The 22,749-nt window shown below is 35.9% G+C and overlaps 1 protein-coding gene across 2 annotated transcripts in view; it reads right to left on the reverse strand.

Moving 5' to 3' along the window:
- Positions 1–1,540: 1,540 nt before the first annotated feature.
- The window catches only part of OLA1 (Obg like ATPase 1), a 172,465-nt gene continuing 151,256 nt past the window's right edge, over positions 1,541–22,749 (reverse strand). For both annotated transcript variants that reach the window (XM_059394182.1, XM_059394181.1), the window contains 4 exons: positions 8,263–8,403; positions 7,475–7,571; positions 5,302–5,424; positions 1,541–2,049 (listed from right to left, as the gene is read on the reverse strand). In XM_059394182.1, the coding sequence (XP_059250165.1) occupies positions 1,948–2,049; positions 5,302–5,424; positions 7,475–7,571; positions 8,263–8,403 (463 nt within the window). In that variant the 3' untranslated portion in view covers positions 1,541–1,947. The remainder of the gene's footprint in view (positions 2,050–5,301; positions 5,425–7,474; positions 7,572–8,262; positions 8,404–22,749) is intronic.

Genomic DNA, 22,749 nt, shown 5'->3' on the forward strand with positions numbered 1-22,749 from the left:
CTATGCAATTTGGAGAAGACTCAAAAGCAAGAGATTTGATTTCTTCTTATATTGCTGAAATATTTAACAAATCCACTGATCTATACATTCTTCCAATACAGAAAAATAACAATTTTCATAGCAAACATGGTCAGCTCCTCCTGTGCCTGAGTTTTCTGTTTTATTTAGTTCTTAAAAACAAACAAATTAAAAAACACCTTTCTGGGTGCCTGGGTGGCTCAGTCGTTAAGGTCTGCCTTTGGCTCAGGTTGTGGTCCCAGGGTGCTAGGATCGAGCCCCGCTTCGGGCTCCCTGCTCACCGGGGAGCCTGCTTCTCCCTCTCCCCCTTCCCCTGCTTGTCTCTGTGTCTCTCTGTCAAACAAATAAAATCTTTGAAAAAATATAAAAAATAAGAATAAATCAGAAGAAACCTTTCCACTGATTCTTTTTCTTGTTTACTAATTTTTTATGTTAGCAGAAGACCGGCATTTGATTCTCAAAAGGAACATAGTCAATAGAGGGCTTCTAAATTTTATTCATTACTTAACCAATTCTTTATTTTTTTTCATTTTTTAAACCAATTCTCTTAAACATCCTTTCCTATGTAAAGCCATATTTCCTTTAAAATTACTCCTTTTCTTGCCTTTTGTGCTACGCTAAGTAACTTTCCATGTTAAGTTTGTGTGTGTGTGTGTTTTGCTATTTCCTTATCTTTGACGTAACAAAGTGATAACGGGGGCTAACGGCATTCCACGGAGTCTGCCCTCCACTGAAATGGTCCTGCGATCACAGACCACCACGGATGGGCCATGGATGGGGACAAGGGAGGTTGTGCCAGAGTGCGAACATTGGAGAGAAAGTGAGGCTCAGGGATGAGGAGACTCTACGATCATCGTAAGAGAAGAAGGTAACGTGGCAAAAAGTCTCCAAATGGCCCAGTTGTAACCATTTTCTTTCAGAGTTTTCCACTATAATTTTCAAAAGTGCTTAACTTATACACACTAAAATTTTAACTAGTCTAAAATATCTTAACAGCAAATACAAGAAAAGGTATAGATTTCAAGCTCTAAACTTTTTAGTAGTGGACTTTGACACTCACTGTGGAATTGAAACAAGGATATAACCCACCAGACACAAATGGGATAGAGTTTTCACAATGAATCCGTAATTTCAAAGGAAATATTAAAAATGAATACACTTCTCAGTACAGTCAGAACTAACAAAAATCCCTTAATTTTTGAAGCAGAATTTTTTTCCCCAGCATTGTTTTCTTTTTGGTCACAGTCTATCTATGTTACATCCTTCGTAACGTCATTGCTATCATCTTTCAAAAACTGTCCATCTACAAATTAATTAACTTTCTTGAGACGAATCCCTGGTATACTATTCTTCTGATTCCCATGAAAGGCTCACTTTTCAGATACAACTGCAGCTGCCCCACACTGCCAGTGACTGTGTCACACACACGCCTGGAAATTCTGTAATCAGCAGCCACCAGGTGCCGTATCGCATTCAGCACGCCACAGCCAGTCAATACAGACATCCCCAAACACACCAAGGCTGGTTTTGTCAAATGTTTTATTGAGTGTAGACATCTGGAGTACTGTAAAACATGCATTATCTGTAGATTCAAAAAAGGAGCAAGCCACATTGTCCTCACTGTCAAATGTGTCAGGCTTGGCATACATGATGGAGATTAATGAAGTATCATGAGAGTAATATGGTTCCTGAAAAGCTTCTACAATTTGGAGTAGGGTCTTAATCACGTGAAAAGCAAAGCTGTTCACATTCAGTGAACTTGCATTTCATTGGAGGTACACAGTATTTTAATTTTAAAACAAAAATAATTCTGTTTTTATAAGATTCCCATCCCCCAACTTATTTTCCCCTCAGTTTTCAGAAATGTTAATTTAAAAAAATCATATCCATTTTGGGAAGTTGGACATTTATCTGAACAATAACTAAAATTTATTTCTTCTTCGGTTGCTGAGGTGTATTAAATTTGAAGAAGATAATATCTCCATCTTCAACAATATAATTTCTGCCTTGTTGTCTGTACTTTCCAGCAGCCTGTAAAGAAGAGATAGAGAGGAAACGGGTTATTTTACGATGGAACACATGAGGTAAACAACAACATCAGATGCAAAAACTATTCTGTTTCTTGGGCCATATTAAACAAAAAAAGAAATACAGAAAAACACATTAAGTTCAAAACTAGACTTGGAGAGAAGCACAGTATTCCTGATTTGGGCAGAACTAGATTTTCCATACGTACATAATCATAATGTATTCTCTACTAAATTGTTGGTACATAAATGTAATTATACCAATATCATTAAGTTTCATTACATGCTGTTTATGGTACATTTCTGATGTGTCTGCAAACATCCGGCAAGTCACTGTAACAAAACAGATCAAACCAGGCAGGAAGAAAGACTGTATAACTAGTTGGAAGCTACTTTGTTTTCTTAAGGAAATTATTTGGTGATACTGGTGATGCTAAAAGGAGTTTGTTACAGGGAAAACTATTATCATCTTAATGTACAGATTTTCAATTATTTCCTTGTAGTTTTTTATTTAGTCTAGAATTTATCACAAAGAAGTTTATGGACTACCGGCCCTAGTTACAGGCAGACTCTAACAGGTTGGAACTGCAAAGACAGATACTTTTCCTGCTTGCAAATGAGCCGGCAAAGCAGCTGATTCCAGCTGCTGGTATGCACAACCAGAAGCGCAATCCGCCAGCAATTCTACTACCCATGAGTGGCAGCCCAGAGTCCCAGGTTCACCCTAGGCCCAGCACACACACTTCACCCAAAGCCCAACAGGCTCTTCAACACCTACACTTAACACGACACACACCTGACGCAGCCCCAGATGACTCCACCAATGACCACTCAACAACAAGAACTAGAGGATCTTTCAGAAAAAATTCTCCAAAGTATTTTCTTCCTGCTAGAATTTATTGAGAACACGAAACCTTTAGCCAATTAGATTAGTACTTCTCTTTGAGGATATTGATAAGAACATCTGAAGTCAAGTACAATTATACTAATCAGAAATAAGACTAACAAAGATTGTACATCTGAGGTGAAAATCAACAAACCAGCTCCCAGAGCCCTAGTAAAGCCCGTTTTCAAAAGTCTAGACAACATACCAAAAATCACCTGCTGATAATGTGCTGGTAAGCTGGAGCTGACTTCTAAAAGACACAGATACACACATACATGCACACACCCATATCCGCATGATTTCTGTAAAGACACGTGACAGACTGAAGGCCATATGCTACTTATTTTGAGACTCTAAAGCCCACTGTTATAAAACTATATAGACAATTTAAATCAAATACATATTGACATGACATATTAATGTAAGTTTATATATTTTGTTACCACTCAAGTTTACTACTAATTAAAGGTGACAGTGTTCCTTTAAATTCTCTAGAGACCATTTAATCCATTTCCACTGCTATCAGAAACACTGGTTGAAAAAAAAATCAATACCCATTTGTGAATCTTGAGTATGTATTAAACAAGACACGTCTAACCAGTTCATTTGCACTTGAAAGCAGCCATCTGTAGAAGCCAGCTTTGCCTAAGCAGATATGATTGCTAATAATGTGATATCCCTGTAGACTACAAAGCCCACACAGAGCTATTCAGTATATAGTTCACAGCACTGGCATTAAATTAGTTATGCTGCACTGGTGTTAGAAATACACACACACACACACACACACACACTCTTGCTCTCAAACCTGAAACCTACTTGATAATATACAAGTAAATATTTGTTGAATAAGAAGGCATAGAGTGCTTCATAAATCCTTTACTTTACTTGGAGTTTAAATTCTGAAATGTTTGTTTTGGAGATTAAAAACCACACAAAATACTTAATGGTATTCTAAGCTCAATTTTTTCTAATTTATAGTATAAAAGCTTCCAGTTAGTGTAAAGCATTTCTACAAGCAAGAAATACTATTTTATTACATATTATAAGGTTTCTCTGTATTGTACAAGGAAACATTCCCCATTTATATAACTTTCAAGTTTATTACAGCACAGACATCGATTAAGGATTGGTGAAACAGGTTTATACATGAGAGTATAGAAAAGAAGCGGCACTCGTTCCTGAAATCTAGTAATAGAAAAATATCCTTATTTTAATCATCTTTACGAAAAATATATATGCCAACATGATATAGCATGTTGAAAAAATAATTAGATTTTTCAAGTCTGATTAGTATTCCTGACAAAATTCAATCTCAATATTTGCATACATATCTACTGATACAAATGACACCATGAAAAAGTTAATGACTTTGTTGAGTTATAAAATGCAACTTCTTTCACTCCACTTAAGAAAACAAAATGGCTTGCATTCTACATTGAACCAATTATACCAAGATTTTTCCCTCCTCTTCCTGGGGTTCCAACAGTTCTATTAAAGTCCTGCTGTTCAGTGTGATCTTTTCAATGATTACCAATGCAAATAAACTAAACTTGAAATAAACTTTTTTTGCATTCCTTTCAAATTATGAAGTAGTAAATACAAGAGAGACCTCTTTAACTTCTGCAATATTTTTCTATGGTAGTCTTCAAATATCAAATTAAAGATAAAGAAGGCTTCCTAAAATGGCAGTTTAATCACTTGAACTATTTATTGATTAGGGATGGCACAGTTCTAGATTTTGCCAACTAAAACCTAATAAAGCCAAACAAAATTAAGCCTGCAGCAGAATTTACATTTTAAAAAAATCATTTATTACTCATGTATAGCAATTCTTCATTGTTAGTGGCTGCAAATCAAATTATACTTATTAGCTAAAATAAAGCACAATTTTGGACCTGCCCTCTAGTGTTGAAAAAGCAAATCAAATTCCCAAAGAAATTAAAAAAAAAAAAAAAAAAGTATAACCGTTAAGTTTTAGCAAGAACAGGTTTTATTTAACTGAATTTCTGTCCCTTTCCTTGAATTAATCATAAGTATATACATACCACTTCTATTTCAGATATTCAAATGTAATAAGTATAATTTTTCATTGGTGGTTAGTGAACAAACTCTTAGAAATTATTTGTAATTACTTAAAACTATTTTTATTTTCAGTTTTAGAAATATATTAATATGTAATACTGACAATTCACACATTTTAAAAAGTATCTAAAAGCTGTAAACACCTACAGCTTCTGCAATCAGTTGACGTAACACTAAACCCTGACACACATTTTAAAAGACAGTAATCATTCATTTTACTCATGAGTATTTTCATATTAGTGAAAATTATAAATTGAAATTATAAATATGAAAATAACTCCTTACCTTGACCGCATTTTCAGAACCTTCCTCTTTAAAATCTTCGTATTTCATTACTTCAGCCATAATGAATCCTTTTTCAAAATCTGTGTGAATCTTTCCTGCAGCTTGAGGAGCCTTCGTCCCTTTCTTTGAGAAGAAAGACCAGAGAAAACTAATTGCATTTAAGATGATTGATTGTAAGTGTGGAGTTTCTTTTTTCTGATCTGCAGTTGGGTTCAACTTAAACTTAGTTTAATACTATGGTTAAAATGTCAGATATACAATTAGTACATTTTTAACACTGGGCACTGTCTGTGCAGCAGATTTTAGCACAGACAGATCAGTAGATATTAAAGCATAGCTTTGTTTTTCCTAACAGTCATCCAGTTGTATTGATTCAGATGCAGTGGTCTAGTTTTGGTGTCGGTTTCATTTCGATTTTCTATTCTTCACAGTGGAGAAAAATAAGGATTTTTCAAGTAACTTTCAAGCTGAATTATCAAAGGTTTTAAAAGATAAAAAGCCTTAAAATTTCTGCTCGTCTAAAGAACATATAAAAATCAATATACAAAGGGACATTTTAGAGATATTTCTAACAAATCACATAATCTATGTTTGGCAAATAATTCAGAAATTCTCATAAAATTTTAGTAGTAAAAATTTCAGGTACTTAACATAATACATGCTGCCTCTAACCATGAGGAAGGAAAATTTTTAGTTGATATGGCAAGAAAAATGTCTTATAATTACTCCATATGTTAAATTACAAGGACATACATTCCAGACACACACAACCATGGAAAGAAATTTGAGAAATAATGGTGACCTAAAGGCTGCTTAATAAAGCATGTTAAAGTGATAAGGAGTCTGACACTATAAAGCACAGTTTTTACAATAAAAGATGTATTGGGTTAATATGGCTACTCACTGATGCTTACCTGACTAAATATCTCAGCACATTAAATCACGGATACTTAACAATCAGTCTTCAGATAAACCAGCTTTCACACTTTCAAGCCCAGAACACGTTACCTTCCCTGCTGCATACACTTAAGTTTAGAAGTTTTAAGGCTCTAAAATATGTAGTGAAAATAAACCGTGGCAATTTGTTTACCAACTTGGATTTGCTTTGACATTATTTTCTAAGTCTACATAAAAGGACCTTGGTTAGAAGTCAATCATTTTTTTTTTTTTTTTACAAAGGGGAGAAGGAACAAAAGTGAATCTCATATTCACACAACACATTTAATGTTACGTTGAACTGCCTCCGTGATTCTATCCACATTAAATAAAAATGAATGTAATGATAAATTATGATAGTGAAAACAGAAATAAAAACAGCACTAAAATTTATCATGGAGCAGATACTCAAAAAAGCATAATAAAAGAATCCATAAGACACACTGGATATTTCTGAAAGTTCGGACATTATATTCTGTAACCGCTATTTGGGACTACATATATTTCAAAATATTTTTCAATAGTAACTACCATATTACAATATATTTACATTTAAAAGCAAGCCATTACAGTTCACAGTGTCTATTGTCCTCCGGGAATAAATTAGTCATTCTTTCTGGTCGTAATCAGTATACATCAATATTTAAAATACATATCACATTTTTAAAGAAGAAAGATTGAATATATAATACTGCAAAAAATAAACACCACTTCTATGAATTCAAATAAAAAAGCATGAATTATTACACATTGAGTTTAGCTCTTTGAGCCCAACTGTGTATCTATGAAGAGCATAATGATGTCATATTGCTTTTATTGCTGAAAATGTAATCCGAGCAAAGCAAAGGAGGAAAGAACCACCCGCAACCCAAACAAACTTAGCGAATACAAAATGAAAAGCAACATCAATTTCACTGCAGACAAACCCAGTCACACAGATTAAGCAAGCACAATACTGGTGCGTCTTATCTCTGACCACAGGAGGAGGGTAGACAGATTCTACAGGATGAAGAAATTCAGACTATGTAATAGGCAGAATCAATTGTTACCTGCCTCAATCAATGCCGCTCTACTTTCACTGTTCAGCAGCTCACAAATAATTAAAGTTATCCTGGACAAAAACCTCATCTGTAATGACTAGCTAACCGCCACCATGACAAACTTCAAAGTCAGTGATATCAATCTGAATTCAATAGTGTGGAACTGGATATAGCTGATGAATAAGTATGAATCTTACCCTGACGGTCCATGCGCGCACTTCATCTGGGCCTGCAGTGAAAAAGTATTCTAGTTGGAGTGCTGCAAACCCAGCCTTAATGATCTTTGGCAAAGCGCTGAAATAAAATGAAACAAATTCACTCAACATATAACTTGATTGTGCCAGAGATCAGTATAGAGCTAAAATTATTCATTTCAAGCAGAAATGTTCAAGATATTAGTAACTGACCGTTTATCTTCCATGATACACTTGAAGAGGCCTGAATACATATAACTGTTTCTAAAAAAAATCCCTTCTAAAATTAGTTTTAATTATATTTGTCTGAATATATCATTTTGAATTGTATACTATAAAAAAAAGAAAAATTTGATCTACCCATTCTATGACTATTTTCCTCCAATATTAATTATTTCCAGGACGTGGGTCATGAAAGCAAAATTATTTGATTGAAATCCAATGTTTAAACAATATATTAGTGTTACTCAGAAAAAAATTAAGGCAACTGATTCGCCCTTTCCCCTCCCCCACTGAACATGACGAAAGAGTTTTGGCGATCATTCCTTCTCAAAAATATACATAACTAATACCTATGTTATAATTAAAACACTGTACAGAGATGACAGATGACAGTTAAAAACTTAATTTAAAATAAATCTTTTCACTCTGTCTCATGGTAAAGAAAGGAGAAGATTCCTTCTTTATAATGGTAATTACTCTGTCATTTATTATTCTATCAGCGCAAGCAATTAAATTACTGCAAGGAAATAGTTGATAATAAAGTGTAGGGAAAATGAATGCTAATTAACCTTTGTGTCATGTTCGCTTCCAGATACTTCTGTCTCTCCTCAGCACTCAATTCTTGCAACTTGAGTTCCAAGGCCCCACTAAAAGGAATGACCAAGGCACCTGGGTCATACTTGTCCACCCACTCTTTAATTTTTATCAACCTGTAGACAAAAAAGGGCACAACATTATCTTGTAGTGCATGCATGACTGTACCACATTCATTATTATCAAGTAGCACATACATATTCATAAGAATTGCACGGTTTTATGATGCCATCTTTTTGTGTATAGCTTTCCAAGGTCAAGGCATTAACAGGCAGCAATTGCTTCAGGTATATGCCATAAGATTTTACTGTAATCTAGTTTTACTTTAGTACATTATCTATATGAACCATTATACAAATATTATAAAACTTTTTAAAGTTTTTGCTCAGCATTAACACCTGTGTCCTTGAAAACCTCAATCTTATGATTTATTATTTTCCTTACTCTACAAAGTAAATTTTTAAGAAGCAAAAACATTAAGTCCTGCTTGTACAAGAATCAAGCTTAAGAAGTGCCAGCTAATTCTGAAGAGTTTTTGCCAAATAAATCATTTGTTCTACCCAGAATTTTATATGCCTAGGTCAGCTCCCTCTTGGACTAACAAGAGCTTACATTTGTACCTGACTTTGAGGGAGATTTTTGCTAGTCAAAAGAAACACAACCAGAAATGCACATTTACAAACGTAGCTGATTGTATCCACACTGTTCTTACTTATGCAGGAGCACAAATAAGAGAACTGCAGAGGAAATAAATTCCTTTAATCACAAAGGGTTTGGAAAGCACAATCAGTTAGGGAATAGACACCAAGTTGTTACCCAAAAAGATGTTACTGAGTGATTTTTTTTCCCTTTCCAGATCATGGGTTATTTGGGCAAAGCAGAGTTAGAATATAAATGAAGTAAGGGTAGCGAATACATTAACCAGGGTCTGATTCTACAGGACTTCTCTAGCTCTTTAATCCTGGGCAGATTATCAAAACCTTCTAAACCTCAGTTTCCTCACCTATTAAAAATGGAGATAATCTGTAGTACACATTATACTATAATGAACCTGGAAAATTAATGTCTGACAGAGTAAACAGCATTACTATTATGATTATTACTGTTAATAATTACAGATGATTTTGCTAAATTCTTTTTTTTTTAAGAGTTTATTTATTTGAGAGAGAGAGAGAGAGAGAGAGAGAGAAAGGGGGGGGGGTGTTGGGGCAGATGGAGAGGGAGCCCCAATGCAGGAGGCTCAATCCCAGTACCTGGGGACCATGACCTGAGCCGAAGGCAGACACTTTACTGACTGAGCCACCCAAGCGCCCCTATGCCTATGATTCTGGAATAGGGTTTAATACGGAAGTGAGTACAAATTTCACAGAAACTTACGTTAAAAATATTAATGCATACCGTAATCTTCTATAATCCTATAAGCCTCCCACATTTACACCAAGGTTTTAATAGCTATTATGACAAAAAATTGTGGCAGGAGTTCTTTAATCAATGTCAATGTCACAATAGGGGAAAGGAAACACAAAAACTAAACCACAAAATCACCAAAACTCACCTATCAAAAAAAATGACAGGGGATCAGTTATTATAAAATTAAGAATACGCCCGACCAAGTAGGATTTATGATCGGATAAGGAAATGAATAATTTGCATAATAATTTGCACATGTTTGTTATATAAGGCTAACCTATAATTACTTACTTAATGTTATCAGTAGTTTTTGATCTTCCTAATTTTTTTTCCTTTGGTCACATCCTGAAAGAATGGGCCAATCCCTAAGATGTACTTTGGAATAAAGTATGTGTCCTTTAAAATAGGAAATCCAGAGACCCCTGGGTGGCTCAGTTGGTTAAGCAGCTGCCTTCAGCTCAGGTCAGGATCCCAGCGTCCTGGGATCAAATCCCACATCAGGCTCCTTGCTCAGTGGGAAGCCTGCTTCTCCCTCTGCCTCTGCCTGTGCTCATTCTCTCTGACAAATAAATAAATAAAACCTTAAAAAAAAAAAAAAAAAAAAGGAAATCCAAACTAGATATTTTCCTATCCAAAATTATAAAGGACAGGTTAAAGGAAAAAGGGAAAATTTGTGGTTTTGCTACTTTTTAAAAGATTTATTTTTCTAAATAATCTCTATACCCAATGTGGGGCTCAAACTCACAACCCTGAGATCAAGAGTCGCACACTCCACAGACTGAGCCTTCTAGGCACCCCCAAAATGAGAAAATTTAAACTGATACTTCTGCCTATAATATTATTATGAGATTTTTAGTTACTTTACAGACTTAACACTGTTCAAACAAAACAATATGGATTAGTAACATACGTTTACAAGTCAGAATCAAGCATGTGTATGTATGGAGAGAGAGAGAGAGATCCATACCAAATACAATTCAGTGAAAATGAAATAAAACAAGCCGAGGTAAAAGGATAATATAAAAATATCATACACATTTTGTTTCATAAATATGGTCAACATAACTAATAAAACCAGAACTGTTATGAAACAACAAGATAAGAAATAATTACTTTGGCTAAAGCATCAATTCAGAATAACAATAGTTCTACCCTGTCATTTTAACAGCCTTTCCTGCAGAGTCCTCAGAGGGATTATTTGCATTCCTCAGGTGTTCTATTGTACAATTCAGATGAATAAAGACTTACAAATCATTCCTCTACCGCCAATGTGAGACTTTGATCTGGTGAATACACCATTGTACCTTAACTATAATTGGCAAAAAACCTGACAGTGTAGAGCATCACAAGCTTAATAACAAAGGAGAATATCTCAAAGTGTTGACAGATGATCTTCATAATGCAGAAGCAGAGCTGGTACATTTTAGCAATAAATGAGCACTGAGGTCTAAAGGTCTCTAAAGTGACTGACATCAGACCTGCTATAGCCTCACTAAAAGAAAAAGGGACCGGAGCACTCTCCGTAAAGTGAGTTAGGCTCTTTGCCTGCAAGCTTCACTTTTGTGACTTTCACTGTCATAGAAAACACAGGGAAGATGAAAAGTGAGTTAGGTTCTTTGGCTGTCTGCTTTACTTTTGTTACTTTTACTATCAAACGAAAGTGAGAAATGTCCCAAAGTGATTTTTAATTACATATCTGAAATAAACCTTGGGTAATGAAAAAAAAAATAGCACTCAATTTTGAGATTACAGACTGAAATACATATAATATATCTATTAGGTCTGATGGTTACAAAAGTGTGATAATGAGGCCAAGATCACAAGTTTGAACCCCATTGGGACCAGTTACCTTTGCAGAAAAATGTCTATTCTATTGCTACAAACCATACCCCAAACTATAGTTAGTTATCTAAAAATGTGTGCTACTGGCACATGAGGAATATGGAAAATGAAAGTTGAGCTCAGTACCACTACTAGAGAAACAATTTCAAGTATCTGTTAAAGTGACTGAATAATAATCTCCATATACAAATGTTAGCAAATGCCTAAGAAATCCATCCAATTGTTAAAGACCAAAATAATAAACTGTAAAACTGTGATAATATTCATTTTGCAAATTTATACAGATTATTGCAAGGTAATCCGTCTTTCTCTTGATAAGGAGCCAGAGCCATGTTGATTTCCCTAAAGTCTTATGAATGACAAATGGAAAGAGGAATTGCCATTAGTTGTATTTTTCTCTCTGGTAATGATTCCATAGGAAGGGGACAAAGCAGGGACAGCCAGTTTTAAGCCTAAAAGGATGATGCTCTGACATACACTGGCAGGTTGTGAGGTTAGACTGTTTGGCAGAATGAGATCTTTAATATTAAATTAGTATTAGATTTCTAAAAGATCATGTCTCAAATTTACCTTTGCTGTTATAATCTGACCTTCTTAGCAAGTCTTGAAATTCCAGATTCCGTAATTTGATTTTCCTAAGGGTCATTTACATTGTTTGTATTTCTTTTCCCAGATGCTAATTTTACTTTTTTTCTTTTAAAAGCATGTCCACATATTTCTCCCCCTCCCCCAAATTTATTTATTTATTTGAGGTAGGGGAGGGACAGAGAGAGGAGGAGAGAGTCTCAAGCATAACACAGGGCTCAATCCCATGACCCTGATCATGACCTGAGCCAAAATCAAGGGTCGGATGCTTAACTGACTGAGCACACAGGCACCCCTAATTTTATTTCTAAAAATTCTATTTGTTTCTCTTTCAAATCTATCTGCTCTTAAGTAATGTTTTACTTGTCTAATGAATTCTTAGTCCCTTCCCATATTTTAAACAGATTAATTTACAAGTTCTTTCTGGGCTGCCTTAATTACTTCTGGTTTTTTTTTTTTTTTTTTTTTTGGACAAAACTCCGCCTCCCACCATTAATCATCCTCTAGCAGCCTCTCATAACATGGTTCCTGTGTATGTGCTGCGTTGTTCTGGGGTGTGCAGTCATTTGGCAGCAGCAGTCAAGTTCCAAAGGTCTGCTGACCCCTGTGTTTAGAGATGTATCTGTGGGCTAGTTCTGTGTTTGTTCTTCCAGGAAAAGACCTATAGAGGGTTGTGGGCTCTGGATCACTTAAAGGCTTAGTGTTTCTGCACTAGGTTATTGCTAATGCAAATTAAGGCCCCCTGCCTCTTAGAGTGCCGTCCTAGTCTCTAATTCCTGACAGTACAGTTTCTTTCTTTGTTCAGAAGGGGTGGGAATGATCATGGGAAGGATCAATTTTTTTAGGCTTTATGAGTGAGCCTCATTCCTGCACCTGCAGTCTTCTGGGGTCTCTACCTTGACTTACTCCTAAGACCCCCAAGGCCTCTAGGCCATATATAATTTTTTTTCCCCCTGAGGGCCATATTCTATTGATTTCACTCTCTACTCTCACTGAATTTCCTCTTTGTTTTTGGCACCTAGAAAATCCCTTACTTGCTTTCAAGTCCTTCTGTGCGTTCTAAAAATACCACACCATCATCAAGACCATCCTTTTCTGGTTATTTTCTCTGGTGGTGTTTCTATACATTAGGAACAAGAATGGAGATTCCTGTACTGGTTCAGACCACCATCTTAAGTTAAAGCTCTCCATACTGGACCTAAGTCTTCCTTTCTATTGTGTTCTAGTACAACAACTTTCAAACTTTACACTTGATTCAAACATATGGTGCACAGACATATTATTTTTATACACATATCCAAACCGACAGAGGTTTCACAAAACAATACTAACCTTTCTAGTGGGAAATAGGACAATCCCAATGGTGCTATTTGATATTCTACATAAAACTAAATTTTTATAACTTAAAATAACCCCCTGAGATAGTTTTCTCTAACATATTTTAAGGGGCACCTGGCTGGCTCAGTCGGAAGGCATGGGACTCTTGATGCTGGAGGTCATGAGTTGGGAGCCCTACCTGGGGTATAGTGATTACTTAAACACAACTTCAAAAAAACAAACAAACAAAAAAACAAAAAACCAAACCACCTTTATACTTTAATAAGAACTTTAACTTTTTTCTACACTTCATGTCCATCTAGCCATTGAACTGCCTCCTAGGTACTAAATTCTGATTATATTGTCTAAAAATTCTTGAAGATGGCTCAACCCAGGACAAAACCCAAGTTATATTACCATTTAGAGTATCTTTGCTGAACATTAAAACTCTCTCAAATATGTTCATCCTAGTTTGTAATATCAAACTGTATTTAATATCTTTAAAACTGTTACATATGGTATTAGATTCTTAAATACAACCTACATAATTTTCTGTGTGAATCTAGGTCTTAGCTTTAAAAAATCAGCAGTGACAACTTGCCTCTGACTGAATATAACTGTTGCCAAGAACTATATGTCAATATTCAGAAAATGACATAACTTACAAAAAGGACGATTTAGGGCTGGTTCATTTAGTGATTTAATACCATTCAGTCAACATTATTAGAATTTACTAAGTTAGTTCTTCTCTTGTTGTTCATGGTATAGATGTACCATAAATTCAGGGGGCACTGAAAAACACTGAGGTCATTTCTAGTCTCTTCCCTTGCAGGTTTACTCTATTAGAATTGCCCAGAGAACCAAAGAATGACTTCAAGATATCACATTCCTTTTTTCCATTTTCCAAACATTATCACAGCAAATTAATGTCAATTTATAGTATTCTAAAAGAAAAAGAAATAAGACTATGGAAGATAAAATCATCCTCTATGGATGACATAAACATTAATCCAGTTCTTTCACAAATGACAATAAGTAACACTAGAATTGTTAATACTAAAATTAATATACAATGTACAAACTGAAATATATATCCTATAAACAATATTCATTCAAGGCCAAAAATGAGCTCTAGAAAATCCAAAACTACCAACTCTTCATAACTCCTTGACTAAAGTTATTAGAACAGAGCTATGAAGGAAGTTAGTGGCGGTGCAGGGGGCGGGGAGGAGGGAGAAAAAAGAAATACAAAAAGAAAAATAAACTCTAACTGAAGAGTGTCTAAATAATCTAATCCCTATTCCAAAAGAGACCCTCATCTTCGATGTACATAACAGACTTCAACTTTCCCTGCTCTTGTCTGATTTCATGGAAACTGTACAGGATAATGAATATAACTTTGTTCCTCAAAGTATGGTCACATCATTCAGTTGTCTACTGGAAACGTACAACCTCAGAATCTGCATTTCAACAAGACCCCCAGGCACTTTATAGGCATGTCAAACTTGCAGAAGCACTGAACTAAAGGACTTTGAAAATAACGGCACATTAACTGATAGGACAAAAATGTGTCCAAGATAACTCTGCAGACCAGTTATAACTGAGCTCATGCTGACCACCTATCCCTCTGATATGAGGGGAATGAGATAATGAAAAAGTTCCTGTTTACATCCTTTAGGTTCGAAACCAGAGGAGAAAAATGGCACTAGAATTTCAGGAAGTGTGAGGAAAATGTTTGCTGTGAATCCCCTGCAATGTCGAAGAAGTTTCAGATTCACAATAAAAATAATTAGTTTAGGGCACCTGGGTGGCTCAGTGGGTTAAACCTCTGCCTTCGGCTCAGGTCATGATCTCAGGGTCCTGGGATCAAGCCCCATATCGGGCTCTCTGCTCAGCAGGGGGCCTGCTTCCCCCTCTCTCTCTACCTGCCTCTCTGCCCACTTGTGATCTCTCTCTCTGTGTCAAATAAATAAATAAAATCTTTAAAAAAATAAAAATAATAAAAATAATTAGTTTAGATAGCATTATATATAGTCAACAGTTTCTTATTTTATAAGACATAATTACACCTGTCTTAGTCTAATAAGCTTCATACCTGGAAAAAAATCTGTAGTAAGTTAGCTTTGTAGTCTAGATTCAAATTATAAGAAGTGACTCTTACAGAAAGCACTTTGTGAAATTTAAGTTCCTATCAAGTAAATGGAGTATTATGCTACAAATTATTCCCTATGAGGATCTCACAGAACCACTGTCTGAAAAACTCCATTCATTTTGCACTATAACAAAATGGCATTTGTATACATCCAACCAAGTGTGTGTATAAAAGGGAATGAAACCTAGAGAATTGGGCATTCCTTTAGCCGCAAATAAATGAAAATCGGGTTTCAGACTCTATTCCAAGGATTAACAAGATTTCTGACTCTAGGAGTAATTGGAAGGTTATACGGAAACTGAAACGATAGGTGTTATGACAAGCAGGCAAACTTAAAGCAAATTAAAGCAATTGGGATATACTTATCCTAACACTTTTGGCTCACTGTGACTCCAGGATTTCTTAAACACTTAATGTGCTTAAAAAAGTATAATATATACAATTAATCTCTATGTGATGAACAGGTAACAACTGTATGGGAATATTTTCTATGTTCAGCAAAAGGGCTGTTTTAAAAAAAACAAATCTTTCAATGAATAAACAGGAGGAAACAGCAAGATGAATCCTAATTAGTCTGAGTAAATCATAGCAATCCCATTCTTTAGCTGGCAACGGCTTAGAGAAGTGGCATGTGAACCAGTTCTGGTCAATGGGGAATGAAGGAAAGCCTCCTACCAGCTTTAGAAAAAGATTCTGAATGGTTCCTTTGGCTTTGAAACAGTGAAAAGAAGGGAGCCTCTACTGGACACTATGTCTGGATACTACCCCTGGAACTCCAGCGGCCATTTTGTGACCAAAAGAATCAAAGATGAGATGAGAAAGATGAGAAAAATCCTTCTTCCCGATAATACCACAACCTTGAATTAAACAGAACACTGAGGAGCGCCCAGGTGGCTCAGCCGGTTAAGCATCTGACTGCAGGTCATGATCTCCGGGTTGTGAGATAGAGCCCCCTTTCAGGCTCTGTACTCAGAGGGGAGTCTGCTTGAAATTCTTTCCCACTCCCTTTGCCTCTGCCCTTCCCCTCTAGCATGCTTTCTCTCAGTCTAATTAATTAATTAAATCTTAAAAACAAAAGCAAAAGCCAGGAACACGGAATTAACCCTAGAGACATACTATTATGTATTAGGATGGTCTTTGTCATTTATAGCTGAAAGCATCAGATACTGATAATGACCACATCTTAGGGTTCTCTTCATTTAAGTATATGAGTGCTGTTCCTCTTAACTGGTGAAACTCCAGTTTTTACTTAAGACCAGCTCCTGCAGAGCTTTCCCTGAGCTTCCACAGGGACAGAGTGTGTCCACATGGACACACTCCACCTTATAAATTGCCTATTTTCTTATCTCCTCCCACTACAATAAAAACTTCCTGAGGTCAGAGACTTTTCTTTCTTTGTTCATGGATATATCCACAGAACTCTCCTAGCACAGCACGGACACAGATGCTCAAACATATTCTAACTGGATAAGATGGAAAGAGCTTTAGGCTAATCACTGGCTAATTGACTACGGGCAGCTACTTAAGGTCTCTTAGCTTTAATTTACTCATCTGCAAACTGATGAGTAGTTTTCCACATGTTCTGGGTTCCCTGACGAAGCTCCCAAGGTACTGAGAAAGGAAAGGGTGCAGAGATGAAGGAAGGACAATGAAGGTGAAGGACCCTTCACTTTCATATTTCAATCACAGCTGCATCACTCTTATATGTTGAATTTCCGCATCAGATTTCATCAGAAGAAAGTTCTGTTGTTCTTAACAACTCTAAAGTTCAGTGAGTAGGCGATCCTTTTCAGATGGCAAATTACCATTTTATGGCATAAGCCAGAAACTGAACAAGTGCTAAAACCTTTCTGTTTAAATGCTACTGTTCAGCACCTTAAAAAAAAAAAAAAAAAAAAAAAGATTTTACTTATTTATTTGAGAGACAGAACCCATGCACCCATGCGTGGGGGCAGAGAGTAAAGGAGGAGAGGGACAAGCAGACTCTGCTCAGAGAAGAGCCCAACACAAGGCTCAATCCCACACTCCTGAGATCACGACCTGACCGGAAATCAAGAGTCATAGTAAACCAACCGAGCCACCCAGGTGCTCCCTACTGTCCACCATCTTTAAAAGAAAAACAAAAACCCTTCCCATTTTCTGTGACTCACTGTTCCCTCACATAGACTTTTCTTAGCACTGCTCTTCTTAATGTTTATGGTCTTCCACCCAGCACTGGTGAACCCACTTACCCAGTTATTAGGGCAAGGAACTTTTAAAATATTTTGTTCACTGCAATACTCCCAGCATCACTTACAACAATGCCTTGGCATAAGCAGATGCTCATTTGCTGCTGGGTGGATCGATGAATAGGAATGAATTAAGCTGAAAGTTAATTTCGTTACTGGTCTCTTCTGCCAGAGTCAACCTGTAGAAATAAGTGAACTACAGTTGACTTGATCCCTGTAAGGATGCATGTTTATTAGCTACAATGGCAAAGTGAAAACCATACTAATAGAATATGGGGGAAGCATACCTAATTTAGGTAAGGCTATATAAAATTCACAGGATAGTGGGGTTTTTTTCATTCCCATGTTAAATCTGTGACCTCAACTACTATAATTCAAGTCTAAACCATCCAAGTTTATTGTAAATGAACCAAAAGAAGCACCTCAAACTTTAAGATGTTCCTCAAATCTCATGCTTCTTACTCCTTCAAAGCTACTAAGTTATGATTTGTGTTCATACTGAGTGGTCCCAAGCAGGGCACATTTTTGATACTATAGAGCAATTTTCTCAAAATACAGTTTCTGGACCACCTGTGAAAACCTAGATTTGTGATCTCTGCAAATGGGATCTGCACCTAACCCTGACAACACTTTGTACTCTGATGTCTGATAGCCAGTTTTTTAATCTCTTTCTTTTTCTTTGCATTTCTACATTCTAGCTTTAAACATTACATATAGAAATATCCTGTGATTACAGTTGTCATGAGGTTTGAAACCAATATTTGTAGCTTGAGACTAAAACTCTGTTAGCTGCAAGAAAAACTTCTCAACTATTTTATGATCCTATAGATAGAAGATTACTTCTGGCCACTGGGCTCTAAGATAAACTATCTTTCATTCCACTTTTGTACAAAGAAGAAGACGCCAGGTTGATGCAATCTATAATCAAAACATATATTTATATGGAGAGCCATAAATCTTGACTTAATTATCACAAATTAATTTTTTTTTAAAGAATGGAAATGGTATCAGAAATGAGACTTCCATATCTATACTACTTACAGAGATGAAGAAAATCAAACAACAACCTTTACTATCTTGGGAGAGGTGGAGGAGGAATAAGACTGTGTATACATGAGGGTCGGAGGAAGGGAGAGCATGACTTACAACACATATGTTATAGTGGTAGTGTGCCAAAGAAACACAGTACCATAAACATGATGAAAACTTTAGTATCAAGTCTTTTTGAGATTGGGCTTGTAAATGATAAAAACTAACCTGAGATAGAAACATATTTTACGGGGCGCCTGGGTGGCTCAGTGGGTTAAAGCCTCTGCCTTCGGCTCAGGTCATGATCCCGGGGTCCTGGGATCAAGCCCCGCATCAGGCTCTCTGCTCAGCCAGGGAGCCTGCTTCCTCCTCTCTCTCTACCTGCCTCTCTGCCTACAAAGAAGTGTACTTGCATAATAAGAAAATTACAAAGCATTATTGACAGAAATAAAAGACTGAAGAGGAAAGACATTCATTTTCATTGACTGAAAGACTAAATGTTGTTAAGATGGCAATATTCTCGGGGTGCCTGGGTGGCTCAGTCAGTTAAGGATCTGTGTTTGGCTCACGTCATGATCTCAGGGTCCTGGGATTGAGGCCCACATCAGGCTCCCTGCTGAAGCAGGGTGTCTGCTTCTCTCTCTGCCCTCTGCCCCTCCCCTTGCTCGTGCTCACTCACTCACTCTCTCAAATAAATAAAATCTTCAAAAAAAAAAAAAAAAAGATGGCAATATTCTCCAAATCGATCCACAGATTCAATACATTCTTTTAAAATTCCAGCTGCCTTCTGTGTAAAAAGTGACAAGCCCATTCTAAAATTCATATGAAAAATGAAAAGCCAAAACAGAATAGCCAAAATAATATTGAAAGAAACCCTCCAAAACTGAAGGATGTAACATTCTCTATTTCAGAACTTACTATAAAATTATGTGGCAAGTAATCAAGACTATGTGGCATTGGCATAAAGCTAGACATATAGACCAATGGAACAGAACTGTCTTATGTGATTGGCTTACCTCACTTAGCATAACATGCTCAGTTTTTATCTATATTGCACATGGATATGCTGCAATATGTCAAAATGTTTATTCAAATCCCTTGTCCATTTTTAAATTGGGTTATTTGTGGGTTTTAATGTTAAGTTTGTTAGAGTTGTTTTTTTTTCCCAAGATATGTTTATTTTAGAGTGAGAGTGTGTGTGTGAGTGAGGAGAGGGACAGAGGGAGAGAATCTTCAAGCAGACTCCCTGCTGAGAATCAGGGCTCAATCCCACAACCCATGAGATCAAGACCTCAGCCAATACCAAGAGCCAGATCCTGCACCAACTGAGTCACCCGACACTCCTAGTCAAATAATTTTTGACAAGGGTATAAAAACAATTCAGTGGATTTCCTCCTTTTTAAAGGCTTAATAGTATTCCACTGTATGTATTTACCACATTTTATTTATCCATTAATTCACTGATGAACATCTGGGTTGTTTCTACCTCTTGACCATTGTGAACAATGAAGCAATGAACATATATATGCAAATATCTCTTCAAGATTCTGCATTCAATTCTTTGGGATATACACCAAGAAGTGGGACTGCTGGATTATACAGTAATTTTATTTTTAATTTTTAAAGGAATCTCCATACTGGTTTTCATTCCCACTAACACTGCACCAAGGTTACAATTTCTGCACATCCTTATCGACATGTTTTCTTTTCTTTTCTTTTTTCTTTTCTAGTGCCTATCTTAATGGGGGGAGGTGAGATGATTAATATCTCATTGTAGTTTTGATTTGCATTTCTTTAATAATTAGTGATACTAGCATCTTTTCATGTGCTTTTTGGCTATTTGTATATCCTTCTTGGAGAAATGTTTATCAAAATCCTTTGCCCATTTTTAACTGGGTTATTTGTTTTTTTTGTTGTTGACTTCATGTTATAGTCAATTGATTTTTGACAACGGTACCAAAGTAAGTCAATGGGGAAAGAATAGTCAACAAATGGTGCTCAGACAAGTGGACATCCACAAACAAAAATAAAAATAAACCAAGACCTAAATGTAAGAGTTGGAACTATAAAACTCTTAGAAGAAAATATGTGGAAGTCTTCATGAACTTGGATTAGGCAACAGCTTCTCAGATAGAACATCTAAAGCACAGACAACAAACAAAAAATAAATTAGATTTTATCAGAATTAAAAGTTTTGTGCAGCAAAAGACACTATGAAGAAAGTGAAATAACAATCCATAAAATAGAAAAAGAAATATTGGAACTCATCTGATAAGGACCTATAACCAGAATACATATTTTTATTTTTATTTTATTTATTATTTTTAAAGATTTTATTTATTTATTTAACAGAGAGAGACATAGTGAGAGAGGGAACACAAGCAGAGAGCCTAGGAGAGGCAGAAGCAGGCTTCCCAAAGAGCAGAAAGCCTGATTCGGGGCTCAATCCCAGGACCCTGATATCATGACCTGAGCTGAAGGCAGACGCTTAAAGACTGAGCCACCCAGGTGCCCCAAGCACACATATTTTTAAAACTCAATAATAATTATAAGTTACAACTAACTCAGTAATAAAAGGACAAAAATCCAATTTAAAAATGACAAAATGATTTGAACAGACATTTCTCCCAGAAAGATATACAAATGGCCAACAAGCATAAGAAATGATGCTCAAAATCACTAATTGAGAAATGCAAATCAAAACCATAATGAGATACCATTCCATAATCACTACAATGGTTATAATTAAAAAGATGGACAACAGGTTTGCCTGGCTGGCTCAGTCGGAAGAGTATGTGACTCTTGATCTCAGGGTCCTGAGTTTGAGCCCACATAGGATGTAGAGATTACTTTAATAAGTAAAACTTAAAAACAAAAAGGGCTAAAAAAAGATGGACAATAGTCCATCCATATCCATATAATGCATATCCATATAATATCCATATAATGAAATGTAAGTCAGACATAAAAAGAAATGAAGGACTGATACAAGCTACAACACGGAAGAGCCCTAAAACATACGGCATAAAAGCTACCATACACAAGGGGCCACATATTCTATAATCAATTTATTTGAAATATCCTCAATGGACAAATCCAGACAGACATAAAACAGAGTAGTGGTTGCCAGGGGTTAGGTAGAGAAGGCAAGGGGGAATGGCTATTAATAGGCTCAGGTTTCTTTTTGGGGTGATGAAGTGTTCTGGATTTAGCGGTGATTGTGACACAATATTGTAAATAGACTAAAACCCACTGAATTGTGTATTTTAAAAGAGAGAATTTTGTGGATGCCAATTATCTAAATAATTTAAAAAAGAACAAAGCTTAGGCTGACATTTTAAAGATAAAAAACAAAAATGCTAATATTCTGCACATTATGATCCTATAATGTTTGACCTTCCTGCAGAGAGATCAGAGATCAATAGAAAAAGCAGAAATTTTGGACTAAGGCAAATATCAACTCAAATTTCAGCTTACTTGCATACTAGCTGTAAGATCCTGGAGAAGCCACTTAAGCTTCTTGAACCTCAGTTTCATCCCTTGCAACACAAATACTACTACTTATTCTCCCAGGTTGATGTCAGTATTGAAGTGCTAGAACATCAGAGGCCTTCAAACTTTAGTTCCCAACCCCACTGTCTCTTATCAGTGAGACATTCTCAATAATTATTGTAGAGTTAAAAATACTCTTAGATTACCTGTGAGTAAAGAACAAGAGTTCTTTTTAACAATCAGGTTTGTATTTCTAGGAAGAAATCTTGCCTCACCAACCCTTTACAGAAAGGGAGATAACTGTAAGGGGAAGAATTCAAGTACAATGATAGCAAAAATATATATTGAGTAACTATGTGTACTAACAAGCATTATGCTAGATCTTGGGATGCAACTCTGAAAAAGGA

This window comes from Mustela nigripes, chromosome 3 (genome assembly GCF_022355385.1).
Source record: "Mustela nigripes isolate SB6536 chromosome 3, MUSNIG.SB6536, whole genome shotgun sequence".
Lineage (NCBI taxonomy): Eukaryota > Metazoa > Chordata > Mammalia > Carnivora > Mustelidae > Mustela > Mustela nigripes.